We start from the raw sequence: 19,719 nt of genomic DNA on the forward strand, positions 1-19,719 counted from the left end.
AGGAGCTTTGAAATGCGAGGCCCAAGTTCCTGGGGCTCAGTTCCCTCTGGGGCGGACATGTTTTCTCACTGAGGAGAGAGGACTGTTCAGTAGCTGGCTTCCCAGACTTCCTACATTTTCACTTAGAGGGTTGAGACACTCAAGACTCCAACTACTCTTTTTCACCCTAGAATTGCAGAGAGCACAACCACCTTCTTTTGGCCAGTAACCCCTCCCCACTCCAAGGACACCACAGCCATGGAATGAGCCTAGGTCACATTATCAGCATTGGTGATGGGATAGGTTTATCCAGTCAGGTACTGTTCAGGACATACCAGTTTTGCAGTCACTATGGTGACACTTGCATATGTATCTCTGAAAGCTCCCACTCCAATACCATTAATAGGAGGCTGTTGTCAGTGCTCCTCCAGATTACTGGGCCAGACAGCCAAGGCAGCTACATCCACCCCATCCTCTGAATCTAAAGTGGCTTCACAGTGTGCTCTCTGACCTGATCGGGGCACACCAATGATCCCATCGGGAGACTCACCACCCCAGTGTTAACTGGGGTTGCACTAGATGAAGCCTTTTTGCGACAGACAGGGTCTCCAGTTTGGTGCCCTTTGGCTTTGCAATTAAAGCACCATACCTTCTTGGGGTACCAGGTCTTACCCTGGTCTTGTCTATTGTCTCTGGGTCCACCCTCCTGTACAGGTTATTGGGGGCCTTTAAAAGACTCTTTGTTTTTATCCTTAGTTTGCCCACTCTCTTTTTCTGAGTGGTGGCGAGCAGAGATTTTAACCCAGGATATATCTCTGCAAACGCCTTTAGGGCAGAGGACACGGTCACAGCAGAAGCAGATGCTTACTGGGAGGCGATGCAGTTTTCATTTAAATCCGATACCGTCTCTGTCTTTGAATGTCCTTATAATTCAAAGGAAGCTTTTCTGAAGGCTAATGCAATGACTATAGTAAAAAATAAAACGATATAACAGATCTCCAAAACAAAATCTCCAGGAAAAAGAGTGGTTAAAAAAATATGCAGTATTCAGAGCCAACACTCATGAGCCACAAAAAGAGCTAATTCTTTGAGGTAACGGCCAGTGCTAGTACTCTGGGACAGGGAAGCTTTGAGTCTTAAATTGACAGGTGCAGTCTATGAAGCTGCTTTTTTTTACAAGGTTCTTTAAAAGTTAGGAAGCAGTTGGAGAGTTAGCTGTTTTAATGTATTTTTGGGTGAGGATGTGTTTTTTTAAACTCCCCCTCTCCCCTACACCCACCCAAAAACAATACATTGAAAAACAAGCTTTGATAAGCTATGGAGTGCCGTTCTCTGCATTAAAAATGCAAAACTTTTCACCATCTTAGATATATGGATTTAAAATATTCCAGAAGCTCAGAGAGCAGCGGAATATTAAATTGTTAAGGGCTATTCATTAATATGCGACAATGCTTAACGATCAATTTTAATACATTCACAGGCATAGTGTTCCAAGATGCCTCTAAGATGCAGTACGCTATTGTGTGTTGAGGATTACCTGTGAAGCTTCAGCGATGGAGAACTGCTTTAAAGGACTGTACGGAAACAGAACAGCTCTCCATGGTCAGAAATCAAATATAAGCAGACATTGAAATGAGCCAAAACACTAGATGATGCTCCAATTTTTGTTTTCTTACGATCTTAGATGCATTACTTCTTTATGCTGCAAAATTATTAGACTAAGGTGAATATTATTAACTAATCCTAAAACGGATTTTTGATCTGTGAAAGACTTTTTGATTTTCCAGATCAGTGTGTAGTATATAAACCTCTTGGTAAAAAGCTGCTTAAAAAGATAACTACTAGAGGACTGTATAAAACATGGCATCTTGCGAAATTTATTCTTTGATACATTATTATGGTCAATTTCATGCTGCCAACTAGTGCAAAATTCAGGGGACATGCAATCTATCCTGATATCACAAACAAGACAGGCATACTGCACTACAGGATTTATGTCAGCATACCTCCATATGGTCCTCCCATGTTCCTGCTTCCACCAAAATTTCCACCCTTCATTGGACCATAATTTGACTGCTGCGGATTGTAGTTTCCAAAGTCATTGAAGTTACCACCACCACCGCCAAAATTACCTATTTCAAAGAATATAAATAGTAATCCATGGAGCATAAGTGTGCTACAAGGCATTAAATAACTAGCAAATAGGGCACAGACAGAGACTGTTTCACTATGTGTCAAAATACACTGTACTGTGCTTTAACAACCCGGAGTCATCTTGCAATCAAATTAATTGTTCATTAGCTTGTAGGAGCAAAAGCAAACTAGCATCTTTCGCCACACACATCACTAAAGCTGAAAGACATGGAATATAGTGGATGATGGGTGTGATGTAGATCTTAAAGAATAAGCAAACATTACATGCCAGTGATCATGGCACGCTGCACCATTATCATATTTGGCAATCTTTAAATTACCCTGAGGTCTACAGCTACTCCCCCCTCCCTCCCCCGCAAACCACACCATCCCGGCTCTCGGACTAATAAAGGGAAGTTCTTTCTACCGGTTATACTAGTCCTCCTATAGGAAAGAATAAAACACCTTACTTGCACGCAACTTGCTTTCTAGCACTGGCATCTTTCAGTGACACATGCTTGAATCCATACAGATTCAAATGCTTGAATGGTTTCCTGTCAGAATGGGAGCCCAAAGTAATTAACACTAACATATATGTAACTATGCAGCCCCATAAAAGCCCAAGCTAAAAAAGGGACAAATAGCCAGAAAACTCAGCAATACTTGTAAAGTAATAAATTACTTAAGACAACTTGTAATAGAGACCATACACCCAAATGGCTTCAGACAAGAATCTCTTTATTTTCCAGAACAAGGAAAAAAACACAAATAATTGAAGGCAGTTTGGCCCATAGGCTGCATAGGAATTACTGTCCTGAGACAGAAAAGACAACTGGCACCTCCCCTTTAAGATTTACAAGAATCTAGGCACTTTGCCTTTAAGAACCTCAGAGAGCCCTATGCTCCCAGCATGCACCACAGGTGGCAGTTAGGTCAGTTCTTTTTGTAAAGGCGTATAAAAACCACTTAAAACCTGTACTAACATTGCTAGACCGGGGAGGCGGGCGAGGTGCTTATGACTTTGATGAGTATAGCCCTGGAAGATAACTAGGGTTACAGGTAAGTAACTTATCCTTCTCTTCCAGGGCATACTCATCAATAGTCATAAGCAGTGAATAGAATAGCAAGCCCAAACCCCACACTTCGCGAACTAGCAATGTAGCACTAGTAGTAAAACCAATCTTGAAGTAATAGGTACTAAGAATCAACCAATCAGATTCCTCGGAGATGCTTTACCTACTTGAGCATCTGCCTGAGTATCTGAATCTAAGCAGTAATGGCGAGAAAAGGTATGAACAGACCGCCATGTGGCTGCCTTGCAAATTTCTGCTATGGGAACGTTTGAGGAGAGCAGTAGTTGAGGCTTTTCCTCTGGTTGAATGCGCTTTAGGCCTCCCTTGAAGAGCTTTATTAGCTAACTGATAGGCCAATATGTGCGGTGAAAATCGGAGGAGAACTGGCTCTGCAGGGAGGGTTCTAGAGGGTGCTGTGAGCTGATTGGTTGGAACAAAGACTTTGGTCTTTTTAGCATAATGAGGTAGATAGGCTACTACAATCTAGGCCTCAGGCCTTTCTCATAGGGCCTACTACTGTAATCTGCTTTTGGCACTGCTTTTTTATATACCGTAGGACTCCCGCCTCGGCGACGGGGAGTGATTCAGGCATGTGAATCTATGAAAGATACCCCAATACTGGATAAATACAGGAGACTATCCATCTTGAGATGGACCACTTAGAGCCTACTAATCCAGTATTGATGGGACCATAATTGACAAATAACCGGTCCGTCTTTCTAATATCTTTAGTTTTATCCAAATAAAACTTCAACACCCTCTTAAGGTCTAAAGAATGTAAGGCCCTTTCAGGGGGCTAAGAAGGATTGTGAAAGAAAGTGGGTAAAGTAATTCCCCTGATTGATGTGGAAGAACAATAGTTACTTACCTGTAATCTGTGGTTCTCCAGTATTGGTGTCTTTCATAGATTCACATGCCTGAATCATTCCCCATCGTCGGAATGGGAGTCCCAAGGTAGATAAAATAGCAATAATATGCCATAATATCATAGTAAAAACCAGTAATTCCCAACCAGGAAGTAAAGTAGCCCATGCTCAGGAGAAAAAACTTCCACACATGACTATCCTAGTCATTTTGTATGGCCCAAACTGCAGCCAATCAGGCGACAGCACCCGCCTATCAGGCGACAGCACCCACCAGAAGGTTCTCCCCAGAGGCTCAGGCTCTCAGACTCTCGCAAGGATTGATGGTAAACCAATGTAGCCTAAGAGCCTCTGAGGGGAGGTGGCTGGGTTGCATGTGAATCTATGAAAGACACCAATGCTGGAGAACCACAGATTACAGGTAAGTAACTATTGTTCTTCTCCAGTATTAGGGGTGTCTTTCATAGATTTACATGCCTGAATCAGAGTAGATAGCAGTACACATCCGTGTCTGGAAGACGCTCTTTGTAGCATAAGCTGGTAAATATGAGATACACAGAACCATGAAAATATATATATATATATATATATATATATATATATATATATATATATATATATATATAATATCACATTACTAAAAAGCATGATAAAATGCAAATACTTGAGCATGTGCACAATAAAATAAGCATAACAAGTGCTTGACCCACTGAAGCATCGGTCTCGCTGGGTGCATCCAAACAGTAGTGTTTGGTGAAAGTATGCCGACTGGCCCAGGTCGCCGCTCTGCATAGGTGCTGGAGAGGGACTCCAGCGAAAAGAGCAGTTGAGGAAGACACTGCCCTTGTAGAGTGCGCTCTAGGAGCTGCTTGCAAAGGTCGTCCTGCTTGTGTATGGCAAAAGTCAATAGCTGCAGAGATCCATCTCGCAATTGTTTGCTTAGATACTGCTTGGCCTTTACGAATCGCACCATAGGAGATAAATAGTTGATCAGATTTGCTTAACATACAAGTTCTTTGCAAATAGAACTTTAAACATCTCCTAATGTCCAGTGTATGCAATGCCCTTTCTGCAGGGGATTGTGGGTTAGGAAAGAATGTCTTTAAGATGACAGGCTCGTTAAGGTGGAAGTCCGAAGGCACCTTAGGTATGAATTTCGGATTCGTGCGGAACACCACTGAGTTATTTGTAAACTGTAAGAAAGGATGATGAACTGTGAAAGCCTGGATATCACCGACTCTTCTAGAGGAAGTCAAAGCCAATAAAAGTAAATTGATACTTGTATAGCGCACTACTCACCCGCAAGGGTCTTAAGGCTCTTGTACGAATACCGCTGTGGAACCCATCCTGGCTTTCCCTGTGAGGTGTCCACTCCTGGGCACCCCCAAGGTGGAGGCCAGGCATCCTTAGCGTTGTGGGGGCCGTTGTGGAGATTAAGCAAGCTATTGCCCAGAGTTGCAGAGTGGGACTCCATGATTGGAATAGGCACAGAGGCGAGAATTATCAGGTCCGTGGAATTTTTGAGCCCAAGACCCGCCGAGGCGGGGAATTGAACCCTGGTCCCGGGCTAGACCTCTGCATCAGGGTCTGCCGCTCTAACCATTGAGCCACACTTCTCCACTCCAAAGTGAGTCCTTCCACGTAAGGAATTTCAAATCGGCTTTGTGGATAGGCTCAAAAGGATGGCGCATGAGCTGCGCTAACACTACATTAAGATGCCACGATGGTGGTGGACGACGTACCGGAGGGAACATTCTGAAAAGACCTTTGAAGAATTGTATAATTCTAGAAGAATAAAGAGAAGAGGTCCCATCTTGTCGGTATCTTGAAATCGCTGCCAGGAAAACCTTTAGGGTTGCATGAGACAATCCCGATTTTGCCAGATGTAAGAAAAAAAGGTAAGATTTGCTCTGGCTTAGCCAAAAGAGAATGAATTCCAGCTGAGCGACACCAGATACAAAAACGTTTCCATTTGAGACTGTACGTCTTTATAGCAGCAGGTGCTCTTGCTTTGGCTAGTACTTCCTTGCAATCTGCAGGAATGTTTAGGTGGGCGAACTAAAGGTATTCAGGCGCCAGGCCGCTAACTTCAGAGATGTCGGGTCAGGATGGTAAATCTGACCGTCCTGGATGGAGACCAGGTCCGGAGTTGGACGCAACTGGATTGGTTCGCACTCCGATAGGAGAAGGAGCTCGGTAAACCAATATTGGCGAGGCCATCTGGGGGCAATAAGAATCAGCCGACATGGTTCTTTCTTCATCATCCGCAGGACTCTGGGAGCTAACGGTATCGGTGGAAAAGCGTAGGCATATATTTGAGACCAGTTGATCGAAAACGCATTCCCCCGAGAGTCTTCGTGGGGATGCCAACTTGCAAAGAACCGGCATTTGCTGTTCTTCTTGGTCGCAAAGAAGTCCAGATCTGGATGACCCAACTGCCGAAAGATCCGATCCACATTCTGCGGATGAAGTTTCCACTCGTGAGTGGACACTGTTGTCCTGCTGAGAGTGTCTGCAAGAACGCTCTCTGTTCCCGGTACATGAACCGCCAGAAGATTGATTCTGTGTCGTATTGCTCCTGGGCTTCCTGAGACAAAAGAGCTGATCTTGTCCCTCCCTGTTTGTTGACAGTGCATACTTGTTGTATTGTCCGTGCGAACCAATACAGTGGCTCCTTGAATGATTGCTCAAAATGATTTGAGGGAAAGGAAGATGGCTCTCAGCTCCAACAGATTGATGTGCCAACGTTTCTGCTGAGGGCTCCACTTGCCGCGATTGTCAGTCCCTGAAGATTAGCTCCCCAGCCTTCGAGGGATGCGTCCGTGGTGATCGTAAAGTTTGGTGCGTCCTGAAGGAACGCGCAGCCCTGTTGCAGATTCCTTCTTTGCATCCACCAGAGAAGGGAACCCCACAAGCGAGGGGTGATCTGGATGAGGTCCTCGAATGAACCAGAGACCTGCAGCCATTGTAAGCAGAGTTCTTCTTGACGAGGCCTCATTCTGAGACGGCAATTCGGTATCAACGGGATGCAAGACAATACCATCCCCAGAAAGGATTTGAACCGTCGGACTGAAACGGACTTTTTGAAAGTAGATTTAGAGCCATGTCCTGTATTCTGACTTGTCTTTCGTCCGACACGAAGGCTTGGAGCAGCTGGGTGTCTAGGGTCGCTCCCAAGAAAATTCGTCTTCAGGATGGTACCAACTAGGACTTGCTGACGTTGATGGAAAGGCCCAGAGATTGAATGAGCTTGACACTGTTGTAGATGGTTGTCTGTGTCTACATAAGAACTGGCCTTGATAAGGCAAATGTCCAAATATGGAAATATTTGTATTCCCTCCAGCCGGAGGTGTGCTGCTACCGGAGCCAGGACCTTTGTAAAGACTCTGGGTGCCAAGCGCAGTCCAAAGGGAAGGACCTTGAATTGATAATCCCTGCCAGCCACTCTGAATCGCAGGAACTTTCTGTGTCGAGGTAAGATGGGGATGTGGAAAAACACATCTTGGAGATCCAAGGGGGCCATGTAGTCTCCAGCCGATAGGAGATGCAGTATTTCCTGTAGCGATAACATTCTGAACGTTAGCTTCTTCAGATATTTGTTTAGAGGGCGGAGATCCAGAATTGGACGCTATTCTCCGGACTTCTTCTTTATTCGAAAAAATCTGGAGTAGAATCCTGTTCCCCTCAGAGTTTGAGATACCTTTTCGATTGCTCCTTTCTTCAACATCAAATTGATTTGGGTAAACAGCTCCTTTAGATGAGCTGGAGGTGGTCCCTGTGGGGGAACGTTTGGAGGAAACTGTTCCAATTCGAGGGCATGGCCCTTGGCCACAATGTCCAGGATCCACCTGTCCGATGTTATCGATGACCATTTTGAGTAGAATTTTGATATTTGTCCTCCAATTTTTGCATGAGACTGGGACAGGAGCGGTGGCAGGTGATAAGGCTCATTGTCGTTTATCCTTTCCGCAGTGGGCCAGTCTCCTATTATTCTGGGAATAATTATTGTTTCGTTGACCAAAGGATTTAATAGTGTTGTTTCCCTGCCTGTAAGAGGACTGTTGTGTATATCCGCCTCGGTTAGAGAACGTTCCACGTCCTCTCGCTCCTCGAAAGGGCGGCATTACGAAATTGCAGGGTGCCCAAGGATTTTGCGGTTTCTGTATCCTTTTTAATTGTCTGCAGGGCTTCTTCCACTTGCGGACCAAACAGAAACTCTCCGTCATAAGGCATATCCAATACCTTTGTTTGCACTTCTTGGCGGAACGAAGGAGCGTAGCCAACCTTGCCTACGCAGGACAGCAGCACCTGCCAATTGCCTGAAGCCAGTTGAGCCCACATCAACAGCAGAATCAATCTCAGCCGAGATCCTTTCACCTTCCTGCAGGATCTTTTGCGCTTCAGACTTAGAAGGTTTTGTAAGTTGGTCTACGTATGGCGACACATCTGACCACATTTGCCGGTCATATCTGCCCAGGATGGCCAAGGAGTTAGCAGCTCGGACCGTGGTAGCTGCCATCGTTGAAATACGCTTGCTAATGGCATCCAGGCGCCTACCGTCTCTATCAGGTGGAGCCGCGATTGGAGATGAAAGGTTCCTAGATCTCTTTTGTGCAGCTTGAACGATTACTGAATCCAGTTTTGGTTGTCCTATAAGGCAAGCAGGGGACTTCTACGGAGCCTTATACTTCTTATCAATCCTTGGCAGGACCGGAGGAATGCAAGCCGGGTTAGACATGACTTTAATCCCCAACTTCCAGATGAAATCTATAATAGGTATAGACTTCGCTTGCTTCCTTGGCTGGTCTTTAAAATCATATAGGAAGCATTCCGGTTTTGTATGCTCCATATGAATGTGGATGCATTTCGTGGCCCGCTCCATTATAAGGTGGAATCCACCCACGTCCACTGGAGGTGAAACTGAAGTAGCCGGTGGCGAAGGAGAAGGAGTTTGAACCTGGTAATCATCCCACTCCGACATCAATGACTCGTTATCAACTTCTCCTTCTCTTTCTTCTTAGTCTGAAGAACGTTGCTCGTCCGGCTGATTGGACGAAGCAGGTAGAGGAGACCTTGGAGGTCTGAGGTCAGGCAAAGGCGTGTCAACCACAGGTGTAGGAGGTACAGAGCCTGTTGACTCTTATGGCGGAAAACGCCTGTAATAGTCATCTAGCATGCATTGAAGGTTGGTGAGCAATGCTATTGGCACCCGAGCTGAAGGGACGTTTGTCACAGTTGATGTGATTTGCTCAGGCGAATGTGGATCTTCTTGGTCGTCCTCTTGATAATTTATATTCAATTTGGAAGGACTTGTCGCCGTTCTAAATGTTTCCTCAATAACAGTATCCTCCTCACGGTCCTCAGAATCAAGTAGCTTGTCTGGAACCTGTAGAGGTATTTTTTTGCGGTGAAATATGCAGAGGAGATAAAGGTTCCAAGGATGAACCAAGTCTCTGAAGTAAAGACGGTTTTGGCGTCGACAGAAAAGCCGTAGACGGCGACCACACTTGCAAAGTGGTACAAGAAGATAGCTGTGGCGTCGACGGGGGTTCTACCAAAGGATTCGTCGACCTGGGTTTGGCGGTAGACGACAATGAGGTCGTCGTCGACAGTACAGTTATCGTCGTCGATAATACAGCTCCGTCGCCGGTGGTGTACACGATGTTGTCTTAGTCGACGCTGTTGTCTTAGTCAACGATGTTGGCTTTGTCGACGATGGTATCTTAGTCGACGTCTTCGTCGATGGTGTGGTAGTCGTCGACGATCCCGTCGACAGTGGCTTCTTCGTCGACGGAAGAACAAGCGTCGACGTTGTCGTCGACGGGATCTTCTTTAGTTTAGCGGTCGCCGACGATGGCAGAAAATGAAGACTCTGCCGTCGACGAGATAGGTCTAACAGTAACAGACCATCGTGGGCGATGAAGACGCCGTTGACATAATCATCTCCGGCTTGGGAGAGGAAAAAGTTACAGTTGACGTAGACGTAGCGTCGACGGAGATCTTAGTCGACGAAGGAGTCGGCGGCGGCGGCGACAGGGTCTGTTTCTGAGGTAAAGTCTTCTCAGAATATGCTTGAGGTAACTTCTTTGTGGATTTTCTCAGGGCGTAGATGAACCACTTTTCTCCTTAACAGGGGGAGTAGCCTTAGATGTGGAAGGCCTCTCAGACCCCTTAATAGGTTGTTGCTTCCACGCAACCTTAGCCCCAGGAGAAGTTAAAACCTCATCAGCAGCTCTCTTCCTAGAGGCTGAAGTAGACCCAGAGGCAATACTGCCTACCTCAGAAGCAGGATAATCCGAATCCTTGAACTTTTGTAGCCACAAAAGCAGGCGGCCCTCTCTGTCCCTGAGGGTCTTCTGAGGGAAGGTCCTACAGATCTTGCAGTCCTTCACTTGATGTTCAGGATACAGGGAGTAAATGCACTTCTTGTGTGGATCTTCTTTAAAAAGCCGGAGCTTACCACAAGAGTCACAAGGCCTGAATAGAGATATATTGGTAGACATCTTCAAAACACTAGATTCCAGAAGGAAAATAGAGAAGTACTGAGCAGAGCTCAGGGAGACTCCCTTCACACGACGTGCGGTAGAAAATCTGAGAGCCTGAGCCTCTGGGGAGAACCTTCTGGTGGGTGCTGTCGCCTGATTGGCTGTAGTTTGGTCTGTACAAAATGACTAGGATAGTCATGTGTGAAAGTTTTCTCCTGTAGCTTGGGCTTACTTACTTCCTGGTTGGGAATTACTGTTTTTTACTATGATATTATGGCATATTATTGCTATTTTATGTACCGTGGGACTCCCACTCCGACGACGGGGAATGATTCAGGCATGTGAATCTATGAAAGACACCCCATATACTGGAGAACTTTGACACCACCTTTGGCAGAAAACTAGGATGAGTTCTAAGAACCACCCTATTTGCATGAAATACTGTGTAGGGTTCCTTACAGCACAGAGCTTGCAATTCGCTTACTCTACGAGCAGAGGTAATTGCGACCAAGAAGGCCACTTTACAAGATAAGTGCTGCAAAGAAGACTTGTGTATTGGTTCAAAATGGTGCTCCCATCAGCTTGGTTAGGACCACATTGAGCTCCCACGGAGGAGAAGGCGCTCAAACTGGTGGATACACCTTTTTTAATCCTTCTAAAAAATCCTTCACCACTGGCATCTTAAAGAAAGAACCCTGTGTAGGTGATTTTCTGTACGCCGTGATGGCTGCTAAGTGTACCTTGATGGAGGAAAATTAAATAACTTAGCCAGATATAACAGATATGGTAGAATGACCTGTTCCTGTCCTGTAACTGGGGCATGTCCGTTATTCAAACACCAGATGAAGAAACGCTTCCATCTGAAAGCGTAGGAAGCTCTAGTAGAAGGCCTTTTAGCTTCCTTGAGGATGCTCATACAGTCATCTGGTAAGTCTAAGTGCCCATGTTGCAAGACTTCAGGAGCCATGCGGTCAGCCTTAGCGAAGGAAGGCTGGGATGGAATACTCTCCCTTGGCTCTTGGACAGCAGGTCCAGACGGCAAGGCAACCTCTGGGGTGGAACTTCGGAGAGTTGGAGAAGGTCTGGGTACCACCACTGGCGCGGCCACTCCGGAGCTATCAGTATCATCCTGGAGTTGGTCTTGTAAAATTTGGTTATCACCACTGGAATGAGAGGTAGTGGGGGAAAGGCATAGAGCAAGTTCTGGGACCAGCTTATCAGCAGCGCATTCCGGCTTGAACCTGGTTGGGGAAACCTGGATGCGTAGACGGGGCATTTGGTGTTTGTTGCGTCTGTGAAAAAGTATATGTCTAGAAAGCCCCAGCGTTGAAACATGCCTTGAGCAACGTCGTTGTGGAGCACCCAGTCGTGTGCCTCTACAAACTCTCTGCTGAGGAAGTCCGCCTGGACATTTAGGACCGCCAGCACGTGGACTGCCTTAAAGGTTAGAAGTCTTGCCAGTAACCACTTCCAAATTGCTTGTGCCTCCTGGGACAGAATTCTGGACCTGGTGCCTCCCTGCTTGTTCAGGTAAATCATTGTCGTGGTGTTGTCTGTCTGAACTAAGTGGGAGTTGGATCTCAGAGACGGGAAGAAGGATTTGAGAGGTAGCTGGACTGCCCTCAGTTTCAGGAAGTTGATATGGTAACCCTTCTCTGTGTCCGACCACTGACCTTGCACCTGGAGGTGATCCATATGGGCACCCCAGCCTTGCAGTGAGGAGTCTGTCACGATAGTTTGCGTTGGAGTCTGTTGGTGAAAGGGAACACCCCGCAGTAGATTCGATCTTTGTCCACCACCTGATGGAGTCCTTGGCCGACTGGGGATGGGCAATCCGATCCTCCCACTTCCCTGAAGCCTGTGCCCACTGGTCCTCCAGAGCCTGCTGAAGGGGACGCATGTGCAATCGAGCATTGGAGACAATGAAGATGCACGAGGCCATGGACCCCAGGAGAGAGGACACTTGTCTGACCGAAGGGCGGAGAGCCTGTAGAAGCTCCTGAGACTTCTTCTTGATAGATGCGAATCTCTCCTCCGAAGGACACACGCTTCCTTCCACGGTGTCCAGCGACGATCCTAGGTAGTGAATGCTCTGAGTGGGGTTGAGAATCGATTTTTTGTTATTGACTAGTAGACTCAGTTTGTTCAGAATGTGGAGACTAAGACAGATGCGACTGAAGCAGAGATGGAGTGGAACTCTTCAGAAGCCAGTCGTCGAGGTATGGGTCAATGAAAATTCCTCGTTTGCGCAGAAAAGCCGCCACCACTGCCATGCACTTTGAAAAGGTTCTTGGGGCGGACTTGAGTTCGAATGGTAGAGCTCGAAACTGATAATGATGCCGAGCAACTTTGAAATGGAGAAACTTTCAATGCTTCCTGGACACTGGAATGTGGAAATAAGCGTCCTGCAAATCTATGGAGCACATCCAGTCTCCTTGATGTAAATGGGGGAAGATCTGGTGTAGAGCTGTGGAAAAGTAAATTTTGCCATGTTCTGTGTCCCTACGCGTGCTCCATCATATGTTATGTGTGCATGATTAATATGCATATGTTATTCCCCATGTTCGATTAAAGACGCAATTACAGTTGTGTCCACCTCTAGTATGCCAGTTTCCAGTTCTCGTGAATAATAAGAGTATTGGGCCTATGTAAAGTTATGTTGCCACGTTTCTCAGTGTGCACGTTAATGCATTGAAAGTTCCCGTTTCTAGGCCTCAAAAGGGCCCGGACACCAGATTCAGCTCCTGTCTCCTGAAACCCTCGCTGAGGAGCGATATGGCCCCCACCTGTATCCTCGACCCTTCACTTACTTCCTGCCTCGCAGTGCCTGGTTCAGCCTTGCTCTGCTCCTGAGCCCGCCAAGATTCCAGTTATCAGTTCAGCCCTCCTTCTCTGCATTCCTAAAGCTACTGAATCGCATCAATAGTTTCCGTCATTGTCTAGCCTTTAGGGCTCCATGTTAGAGAAATACTGTATTTAATGGTCATTTAATATTCTTCATCACGCACTACATGTAGAATAATGTATGCTCCAGTCTTAGAGTCTGTTAGCCTTTCCCCTCTTGACTTCTAGTTTATATCAACATGTTCCCTAAACATCAGATACTAGATAGGGTTTAGGTACATGTCGCTCCGACCCTCCAGACTTCAGTCTCTGCTCCTAGCACAGAGTTCATAGCCCCCAGTTTCTCCTAGTAATACGTCATTGCCAGTTTGCGCGCACCACCAGGTTAGAGGTCCCGGCTCCTTAGGTAGCCCCCTCCATGGTTTCCGCCCCATTCATGACATATTCTGTTACGTTTGCATCACATGTCTATGTATACGCCCTGTTACACCCTCTTTTCACCCTTATCTATCGCGACTGCTACGCGTCACGCCTTCTGCTCCACCCACTGCTACGCCTATTGCAATGTAATGCTATGTGTTTGCGTTATGTATATATGCTCATGTATTATTATTAAAAAGTTAGAGCTAGCCATTCCAGATTCTGCCCCCGGCAGCTGCCGGGCCTTGCCATCCTGCCGGGCCCTTGCCATTCTGTTCCTGTGCAGGTTGTCCTGTTCCTGTCCTTTATGCTGTATTAAACCTGCATAACTCCCACTACCTCGAATCTTGACTCTTATTTATTGAGCTATCTGTTATTCATTCATGCATTCAAAAATAGGGTATTATTTATTTATTTACCACAGAGCCAGCATCCGGAACTTTTCTTTTCGTATGTATCTGTTTAAGATGGGAAGATCCAGAATAGGCCTGTACTCCACAGAAGGACCTTTTTACTCGACCAGGAAATAGCGGGAGTATATCCCCTGGCGTCTCTGATGAACTGGGACACGTTCTATGGCTTCTTTTAACAGAAAGCTGTGTACCTCCTTTTGCAGGATGGGATGACACGAACTGAGTTCACTCGGAGGAATTGAAGGAGGTGGGGGTCTTGAAACGTGGTAGATATCCATTTTCGACAATATTCAACACCCATTTGTAGCTTGTTATATTGTGCCACTCCTCCAGAAAACCAGCGATACTTCCTCCTACCGAAGTGGACAACACTTTGAGGAAGTATCTCCTCGTTGTCTCGCTGGCGATTTTGAGTTAGGGGCCTGTTGTTTATTGGGATGTATGATGGTACAACGCGGTACATAACACAGCAGTACCATCACAACGCAGCTTTTACAACGCAAGTTGTTACCACGAATTGCGCTGTAGGGTGCTGGACTTCGGAATAGTATGATTTACTATTTCAACTCCAGCCTACGTACAGTAGGGAAGGTGTTGGAATAGTAAATCACAATATTCCTTAGTCTAGAGCGCCCTCCAGCGCAAGTCATGGTAACGACTTGCGTTGTAAAGTCCGCGTTGTAATGGTACTGCGGAGTTATGACCGCATCGTAATGGTGGTTTCCCATTTATTGTTGCCTCCTCCCTTCCTTGGTCGTCTTTGTTGGAAATGAGACCTTTGCTGTTGTTGACCCTGCGACGACCACTGGTTCGATTGACCTTTTTGTTGGAACTGGCGTTTCTCATTGGAGCGAAAACGCTTACGAAAGTCTTTTTTCTCCAGATCTACCTATTTAACGTGTCCAGTTCCGCTTTCATTTTTGTCATCTCTTCGTCTGCATGAGGACCAAAGAGAGAGAAGATCCATTAAATGGTAAGTTAGTAAATTTTCGCTGCACTTCAGGTTTAAGGCCAGTTAATTGCAGCCACGCCTTGAACAGATCCCATGAGCGTATCCGTGAGCAGCTAAATCAACCGCATCCGCTGAGGCGCTAATAACTTGGTTAGCGACAAGACCTCCTTGTAAGATTTCTCGAAAATCTTGCTGATCTTCTTTAGGAAGCTTATCTACAAAATAATCGAGGGAATCCCATAAGGACCGGTCTTATCTTCCCAATAGAGCAGAGGCACTGGAAACCTTCATGAAAGAGGCAGATGTGTTGCAAATTTTCCTGCCCATGGAATCCATTACTTTGCTGTCTCTATCTGGAGGAGCGGAGGAGGAAGACATAGATGACAGAGTCTTCCTAGCAACTGCCACAATGATAGAATCTGGAGGCGGATCAGAGCAAAGAAATAATGGATCCTGATCAGGGGCCTTATATTTCTTAGCTATTTGTGAAGGCACAGAACCCACTGTTGCAGGAGTTAGAAAAGTCTGAGTGGCAAGGTCAATAATGCCAGGAACAAGTGGGAGCAACGGTCTGGCTGAGGAACGGTGATGCAGAGTCTCAAAGATTACTGAGGTAGACACAGTAGGAACTGACATCGTTATATTTAACTTGCTGGCTCCTCGACATAACACCTCATTGAAGGTAGTGAGATCGTCCACAGGTGAAACTCGTGATGGAGGTGTAGAGGTACAAGTAGGAGAGTAATCTCTCCTAGAGGTCTTAGTAGGCGAGGTAGACCAGGTGCGTGGTCTTTGTGGTCTCCTCCTTGGTGAAGAATGAAAAGATCTAGATCTATCCCTTGAATGCCTATGACGGGATCGAGTAGAGCGTGATCTAGTCGGAGTTCTTCTTCTTGAAGATGCCACAGTGGGTGTCCTTGATCTGCGTGGAGATCTCCGAGGTGTTTGAATTAGAGATTTTGACAGGCGGGAAGGGGAGTAGGTACGGGAGTAGTCCGAACCAAGACTGCTGATAGTTATAGCTTTCTTCCACCTAGGTTCTTCACCAACCCCTGGAGAGCGCTCCGGTGAAACCTGTACAATATGAAGTCCAGGTGACAGATCTTGAAAGAGAGAATCAGATGCACCGGCAACCTCCTCAGAGGCCCCAGCATGTTCCCTGTCCATCAACGTTGATGGCCTCGACGTTGACAAATGCCTCTCCCTCGACATCGAATCATGGTTGGCAAGCTTCGACGGAAACCTACGGCGAGGTGACGGAGAGTGTCTCGACGTCGATGGGTGTCTAGACGACGATACTTGTTTGGACATCGATAGACCCACATCTTGACTATACCTCGGGTCCAAAGCAGGACGCTTTTACGTCGAGGCCTTTCTCGGCGACGGAGACGTATGCTGTCCCAACGTCAGAGACTGTTCAGGCCTTTTCTTAGACGGTGGCTGCTACACCGACGACGAACGATCTGGAATCTGCCTTTTTCTCGATGTTGTAGAGGCAGACTGTAGACGGTGTCAATGCTTCTGATGAGAGGAGGGCCGTTGATCCCCAAGGCCACTTACTGGATGGGATTTTCCTCTCTCCATCACCGCCTGAAGCCGAATCCTCTCTCTATCACGAAGTGTTCTTGAGGAAAACCTTTGGCAGTGATAACAGGCGTCTACCTTATGACAAGAAGGAAGACAGGCGATACACACGGAGTGTGGATCTGACCTAGCCATCTTTTTTCCACAAGATGGACAATTTCTGAAGAGAGCTGGCATTTTGACAGAAAAAGATGACACGTTTCCGTCAGAAAAGAAGGTAAAACTTCTTCCAGCACAGGAGAAATGCTAAACAGCAAGAAAAATAACAATTCCTGACTAAAAAGTCAAAAATCTGTCGAGCTCAAGCTCCAGGATCCTCACAGACGGAAAAAAGAACTGACCCAACTGCCACCTGTGGTGCATGCTGGGAGCATAGGGCTCTCTGAGGTTCTGAAAGGCAAAGTGCCTAGATTCTTGTAAATCTTAAAGGCGAGGTGCCAGTTGTCTTTTCTGTCTCAGGACAGTAATTCCTATGCAGCCTATGGGCCAAACTGCTTCAATTACTTGTGTTTTTTTGCTTGTTCTGGAAAATAAAGGAATTCTTGTATGAAGCCATTTGGGTGTATGGTCTCTATTACAAGTTGTCTTAAGTAATTTATTACTACAAGTATTGCCGAGTTGTTTTCTGGCTTCATACATATTTGAGTGTATGTATAAACTTTAGTGTCTTGACATACACCTGTATATGTATTTACATATACGTGTGTGTGAGATATATATATGTATAAGCTCCGGGGTCCCGCACATGGGCGGGGATAATTCACTGCTTATGACTATTGAGGAGTATCCCCTGGAAGAGCATGTGAATTTTCACTGATTGTATAACTAAAAGACGTGTTGTAGGCAGGTTGTCTTGTTGCTTGTTAATTTCCCCTGCTTCTGCAGCTATGCATTTTAGTAGTCAGAGGCCCTCTTATGTTCCCTATGTTGTGCAACATCTGAAAGATTCCAATGCGCATGGGCACCTACTCCTCCCTTGAACGCTTATTCGCTCAGCAGAAGCAAGGTGGGAGATATGATGTGAATATTATGTTTGTGCCTTACGCTTCAGGATAGCAATCGATTAGTTGGATGGGTCTAGATCTTGTCTAATTTGACTATAATCAGGGATACTGGAATTATGCAGCAGGGGAGTGTCAAATTATGCGGCAAGAAAAAGAAAATTATATGGCTCATTTTGTGGTAGTTTTACTTCAATATTTTATCATTTGTAAACTTGTTAACACGGTCTGGGCATTTGTTGTCAAAGTTGTTTTGATTTTTGCTTATTTACTGACTGAAGAACATAGAGGGCACTTATGCCGAGGCGTCTTGGCACTAGGTGAATGTGGTCTAAGAAGATAGATGATCTTAAGAACTCAAGAAAAGCCAGGTCTTTTTCTGCTTCCTGAATAAGGCCCTATTAGCTTGTAACCGATTGTCACGGTGAGGGAGTTCCATAGGATGGGTGCTTTGTAAGAGAAACCCTTACCTCCCCATCTAGCTCTTATTACTTTAGGAACACATACCAGTCCTGTATTGGCGGACCGGAGACGGCGTTGGGGCTGGTATACAGAAAACAGGGATTGAAAATTCACAGCCCCATCTCTGTATATAGCCTTCTGCATTAAGCATAAGGCCTTGAAGTTCACTCTCTGATGGACTGGAAGCCAGTGTAACTGCTTAATCACCGCTGACGTGGGGTGGTGTTTTGGTACGTCAAGCAGAACCCGAGCCGCAGCATTCTGAAGCGACTGAAGTTTTGTGATCTGTCCTTTGTCAACCCTTAAGTACAAGGCATTACAATAGTGGACTTTGGAGAAAACCAGAGCTCCGACTACTGTTTTCCTTAGTGACAAAGGAATAAATGGCAATTTTTTGTGAAGGACTTTTAGTATGAAAAAACATGCAGAGGAAACGATTTTTTTGTATGTCAAGTTTAAGATCCTGATCAAGCACAAAGCCAAGGTTCCTGGCCTTGGGCACGGGGACTGGGCAGTAGCCAGCTTCAGGAGGCCACCAAGCCTGGCTCCATATTGATGGTTGTTGACTAAACTCTAGGACCTCAGTTTGTTCTGTGTTAATCTTTAGAAAGTTCGCATTCATCCATGCCATCACGTCCGTAAGGCAATTACAAAACGTATCCGCGGTTAGTCCCACACTGTGTGTCACTGACACCACTAGTTGCGTGTCATCGAGGTACAACACCAACATAATGCCATGATCTTTAATTACTCGTGCTAAAGGTCTGACATAAAGGTTAAATAATGTCGGGGACAGGACCGAGCCCTGGGGACTCCACATGGAAGGTGGAAGATTCCCGATTGCAGGCCATTCCAGTGGATCAGTTGTTCCAGAGATGTTAGAAATGATCTAAGTACGGTCAGAGCTAGCTCTTTGATACCTACTTCCCTCAAACATCGCAGCAGTACTGCATGACTTACGGTATCGAAGGCTGCGGTCAGATCGAGGATAAGTGCAGCTCTTCCTCCCCCCTCCCCGTTCATCACTTTACGGATATCCTACGTGGCCATGATTAACGCTGATTCAGTGGAGCGCCGGGAGCAGAAACCATGTTGGCTGGAGTCAAGAATGTTGTTACTATCAAGGTAATCTGTCAGTTCCAGATTCATGGCTTTCTTCAAGATTTTTTAAGGCAATGGAAGGCCTTCAAAAGAAAGAAACTAAGAACCATTGCAATATCTATAACATGTAGGGCATGTTCTTCAGGTTTTGAAGGATTACAAAAAGAAAGAAATGCGTTACTTACCTGTAACTGCAGTTTTCCAGTATTGGTATCTTTCATAGATTCACATGCCTGAATCATTCCCCGTCGTCGGGGTGGGAGTCCCCGGTATATAATAACAGTAATGTCATATAGACATATACATACTAATAGTCCAGAGGCCTCACATTAGTAACCTATCCAAGTCCTTTTGTGAAAAGGACCAAACTTTGGCCAGGAGCCAATCAGCTACTACCACCCTCTAGAAC

The 19,719-nt window shown here is 45.9% G+C and overlaps 1 protein-coding gene across 1 annotated transcript in view; it reads right to left on the reverse strand.

Annotated features, from left to right (window-relative positions):
- The window catches only part of HNRNPA2B1 (heterogeneous nuclear ribonucleoprotein A2/B1), a 174,505-nt gene that overhangs the window by 62,333 nt on the left and 92,453 nt on the right, over positions 1-19,719 (reverse strand). Inside the window, exon 9 of the mRNA XM_078663462.1 lies at positions 1,986-2,111. Coding sequence (XP_078519588.1) covers positions 1,986-2,111 — 126 coding nt within the window. The remainder of the gene's footprint in view (positions 1-1,985; positions 2,112-19,719) is intronic.

Source organism: Lissotriton helveticus, chromosome 10 (genome assembly GCF_964261635.1).
Source record: "Lissotriton helveticus chromosome 10, aLisHel1.1, whole genome shotgun sequence".
NCBI lineage: Eukaryota > Metazoa > Chordata > Amphibia > Caudata > Salamandridae > Lissotriton > Lissotriton helveticus.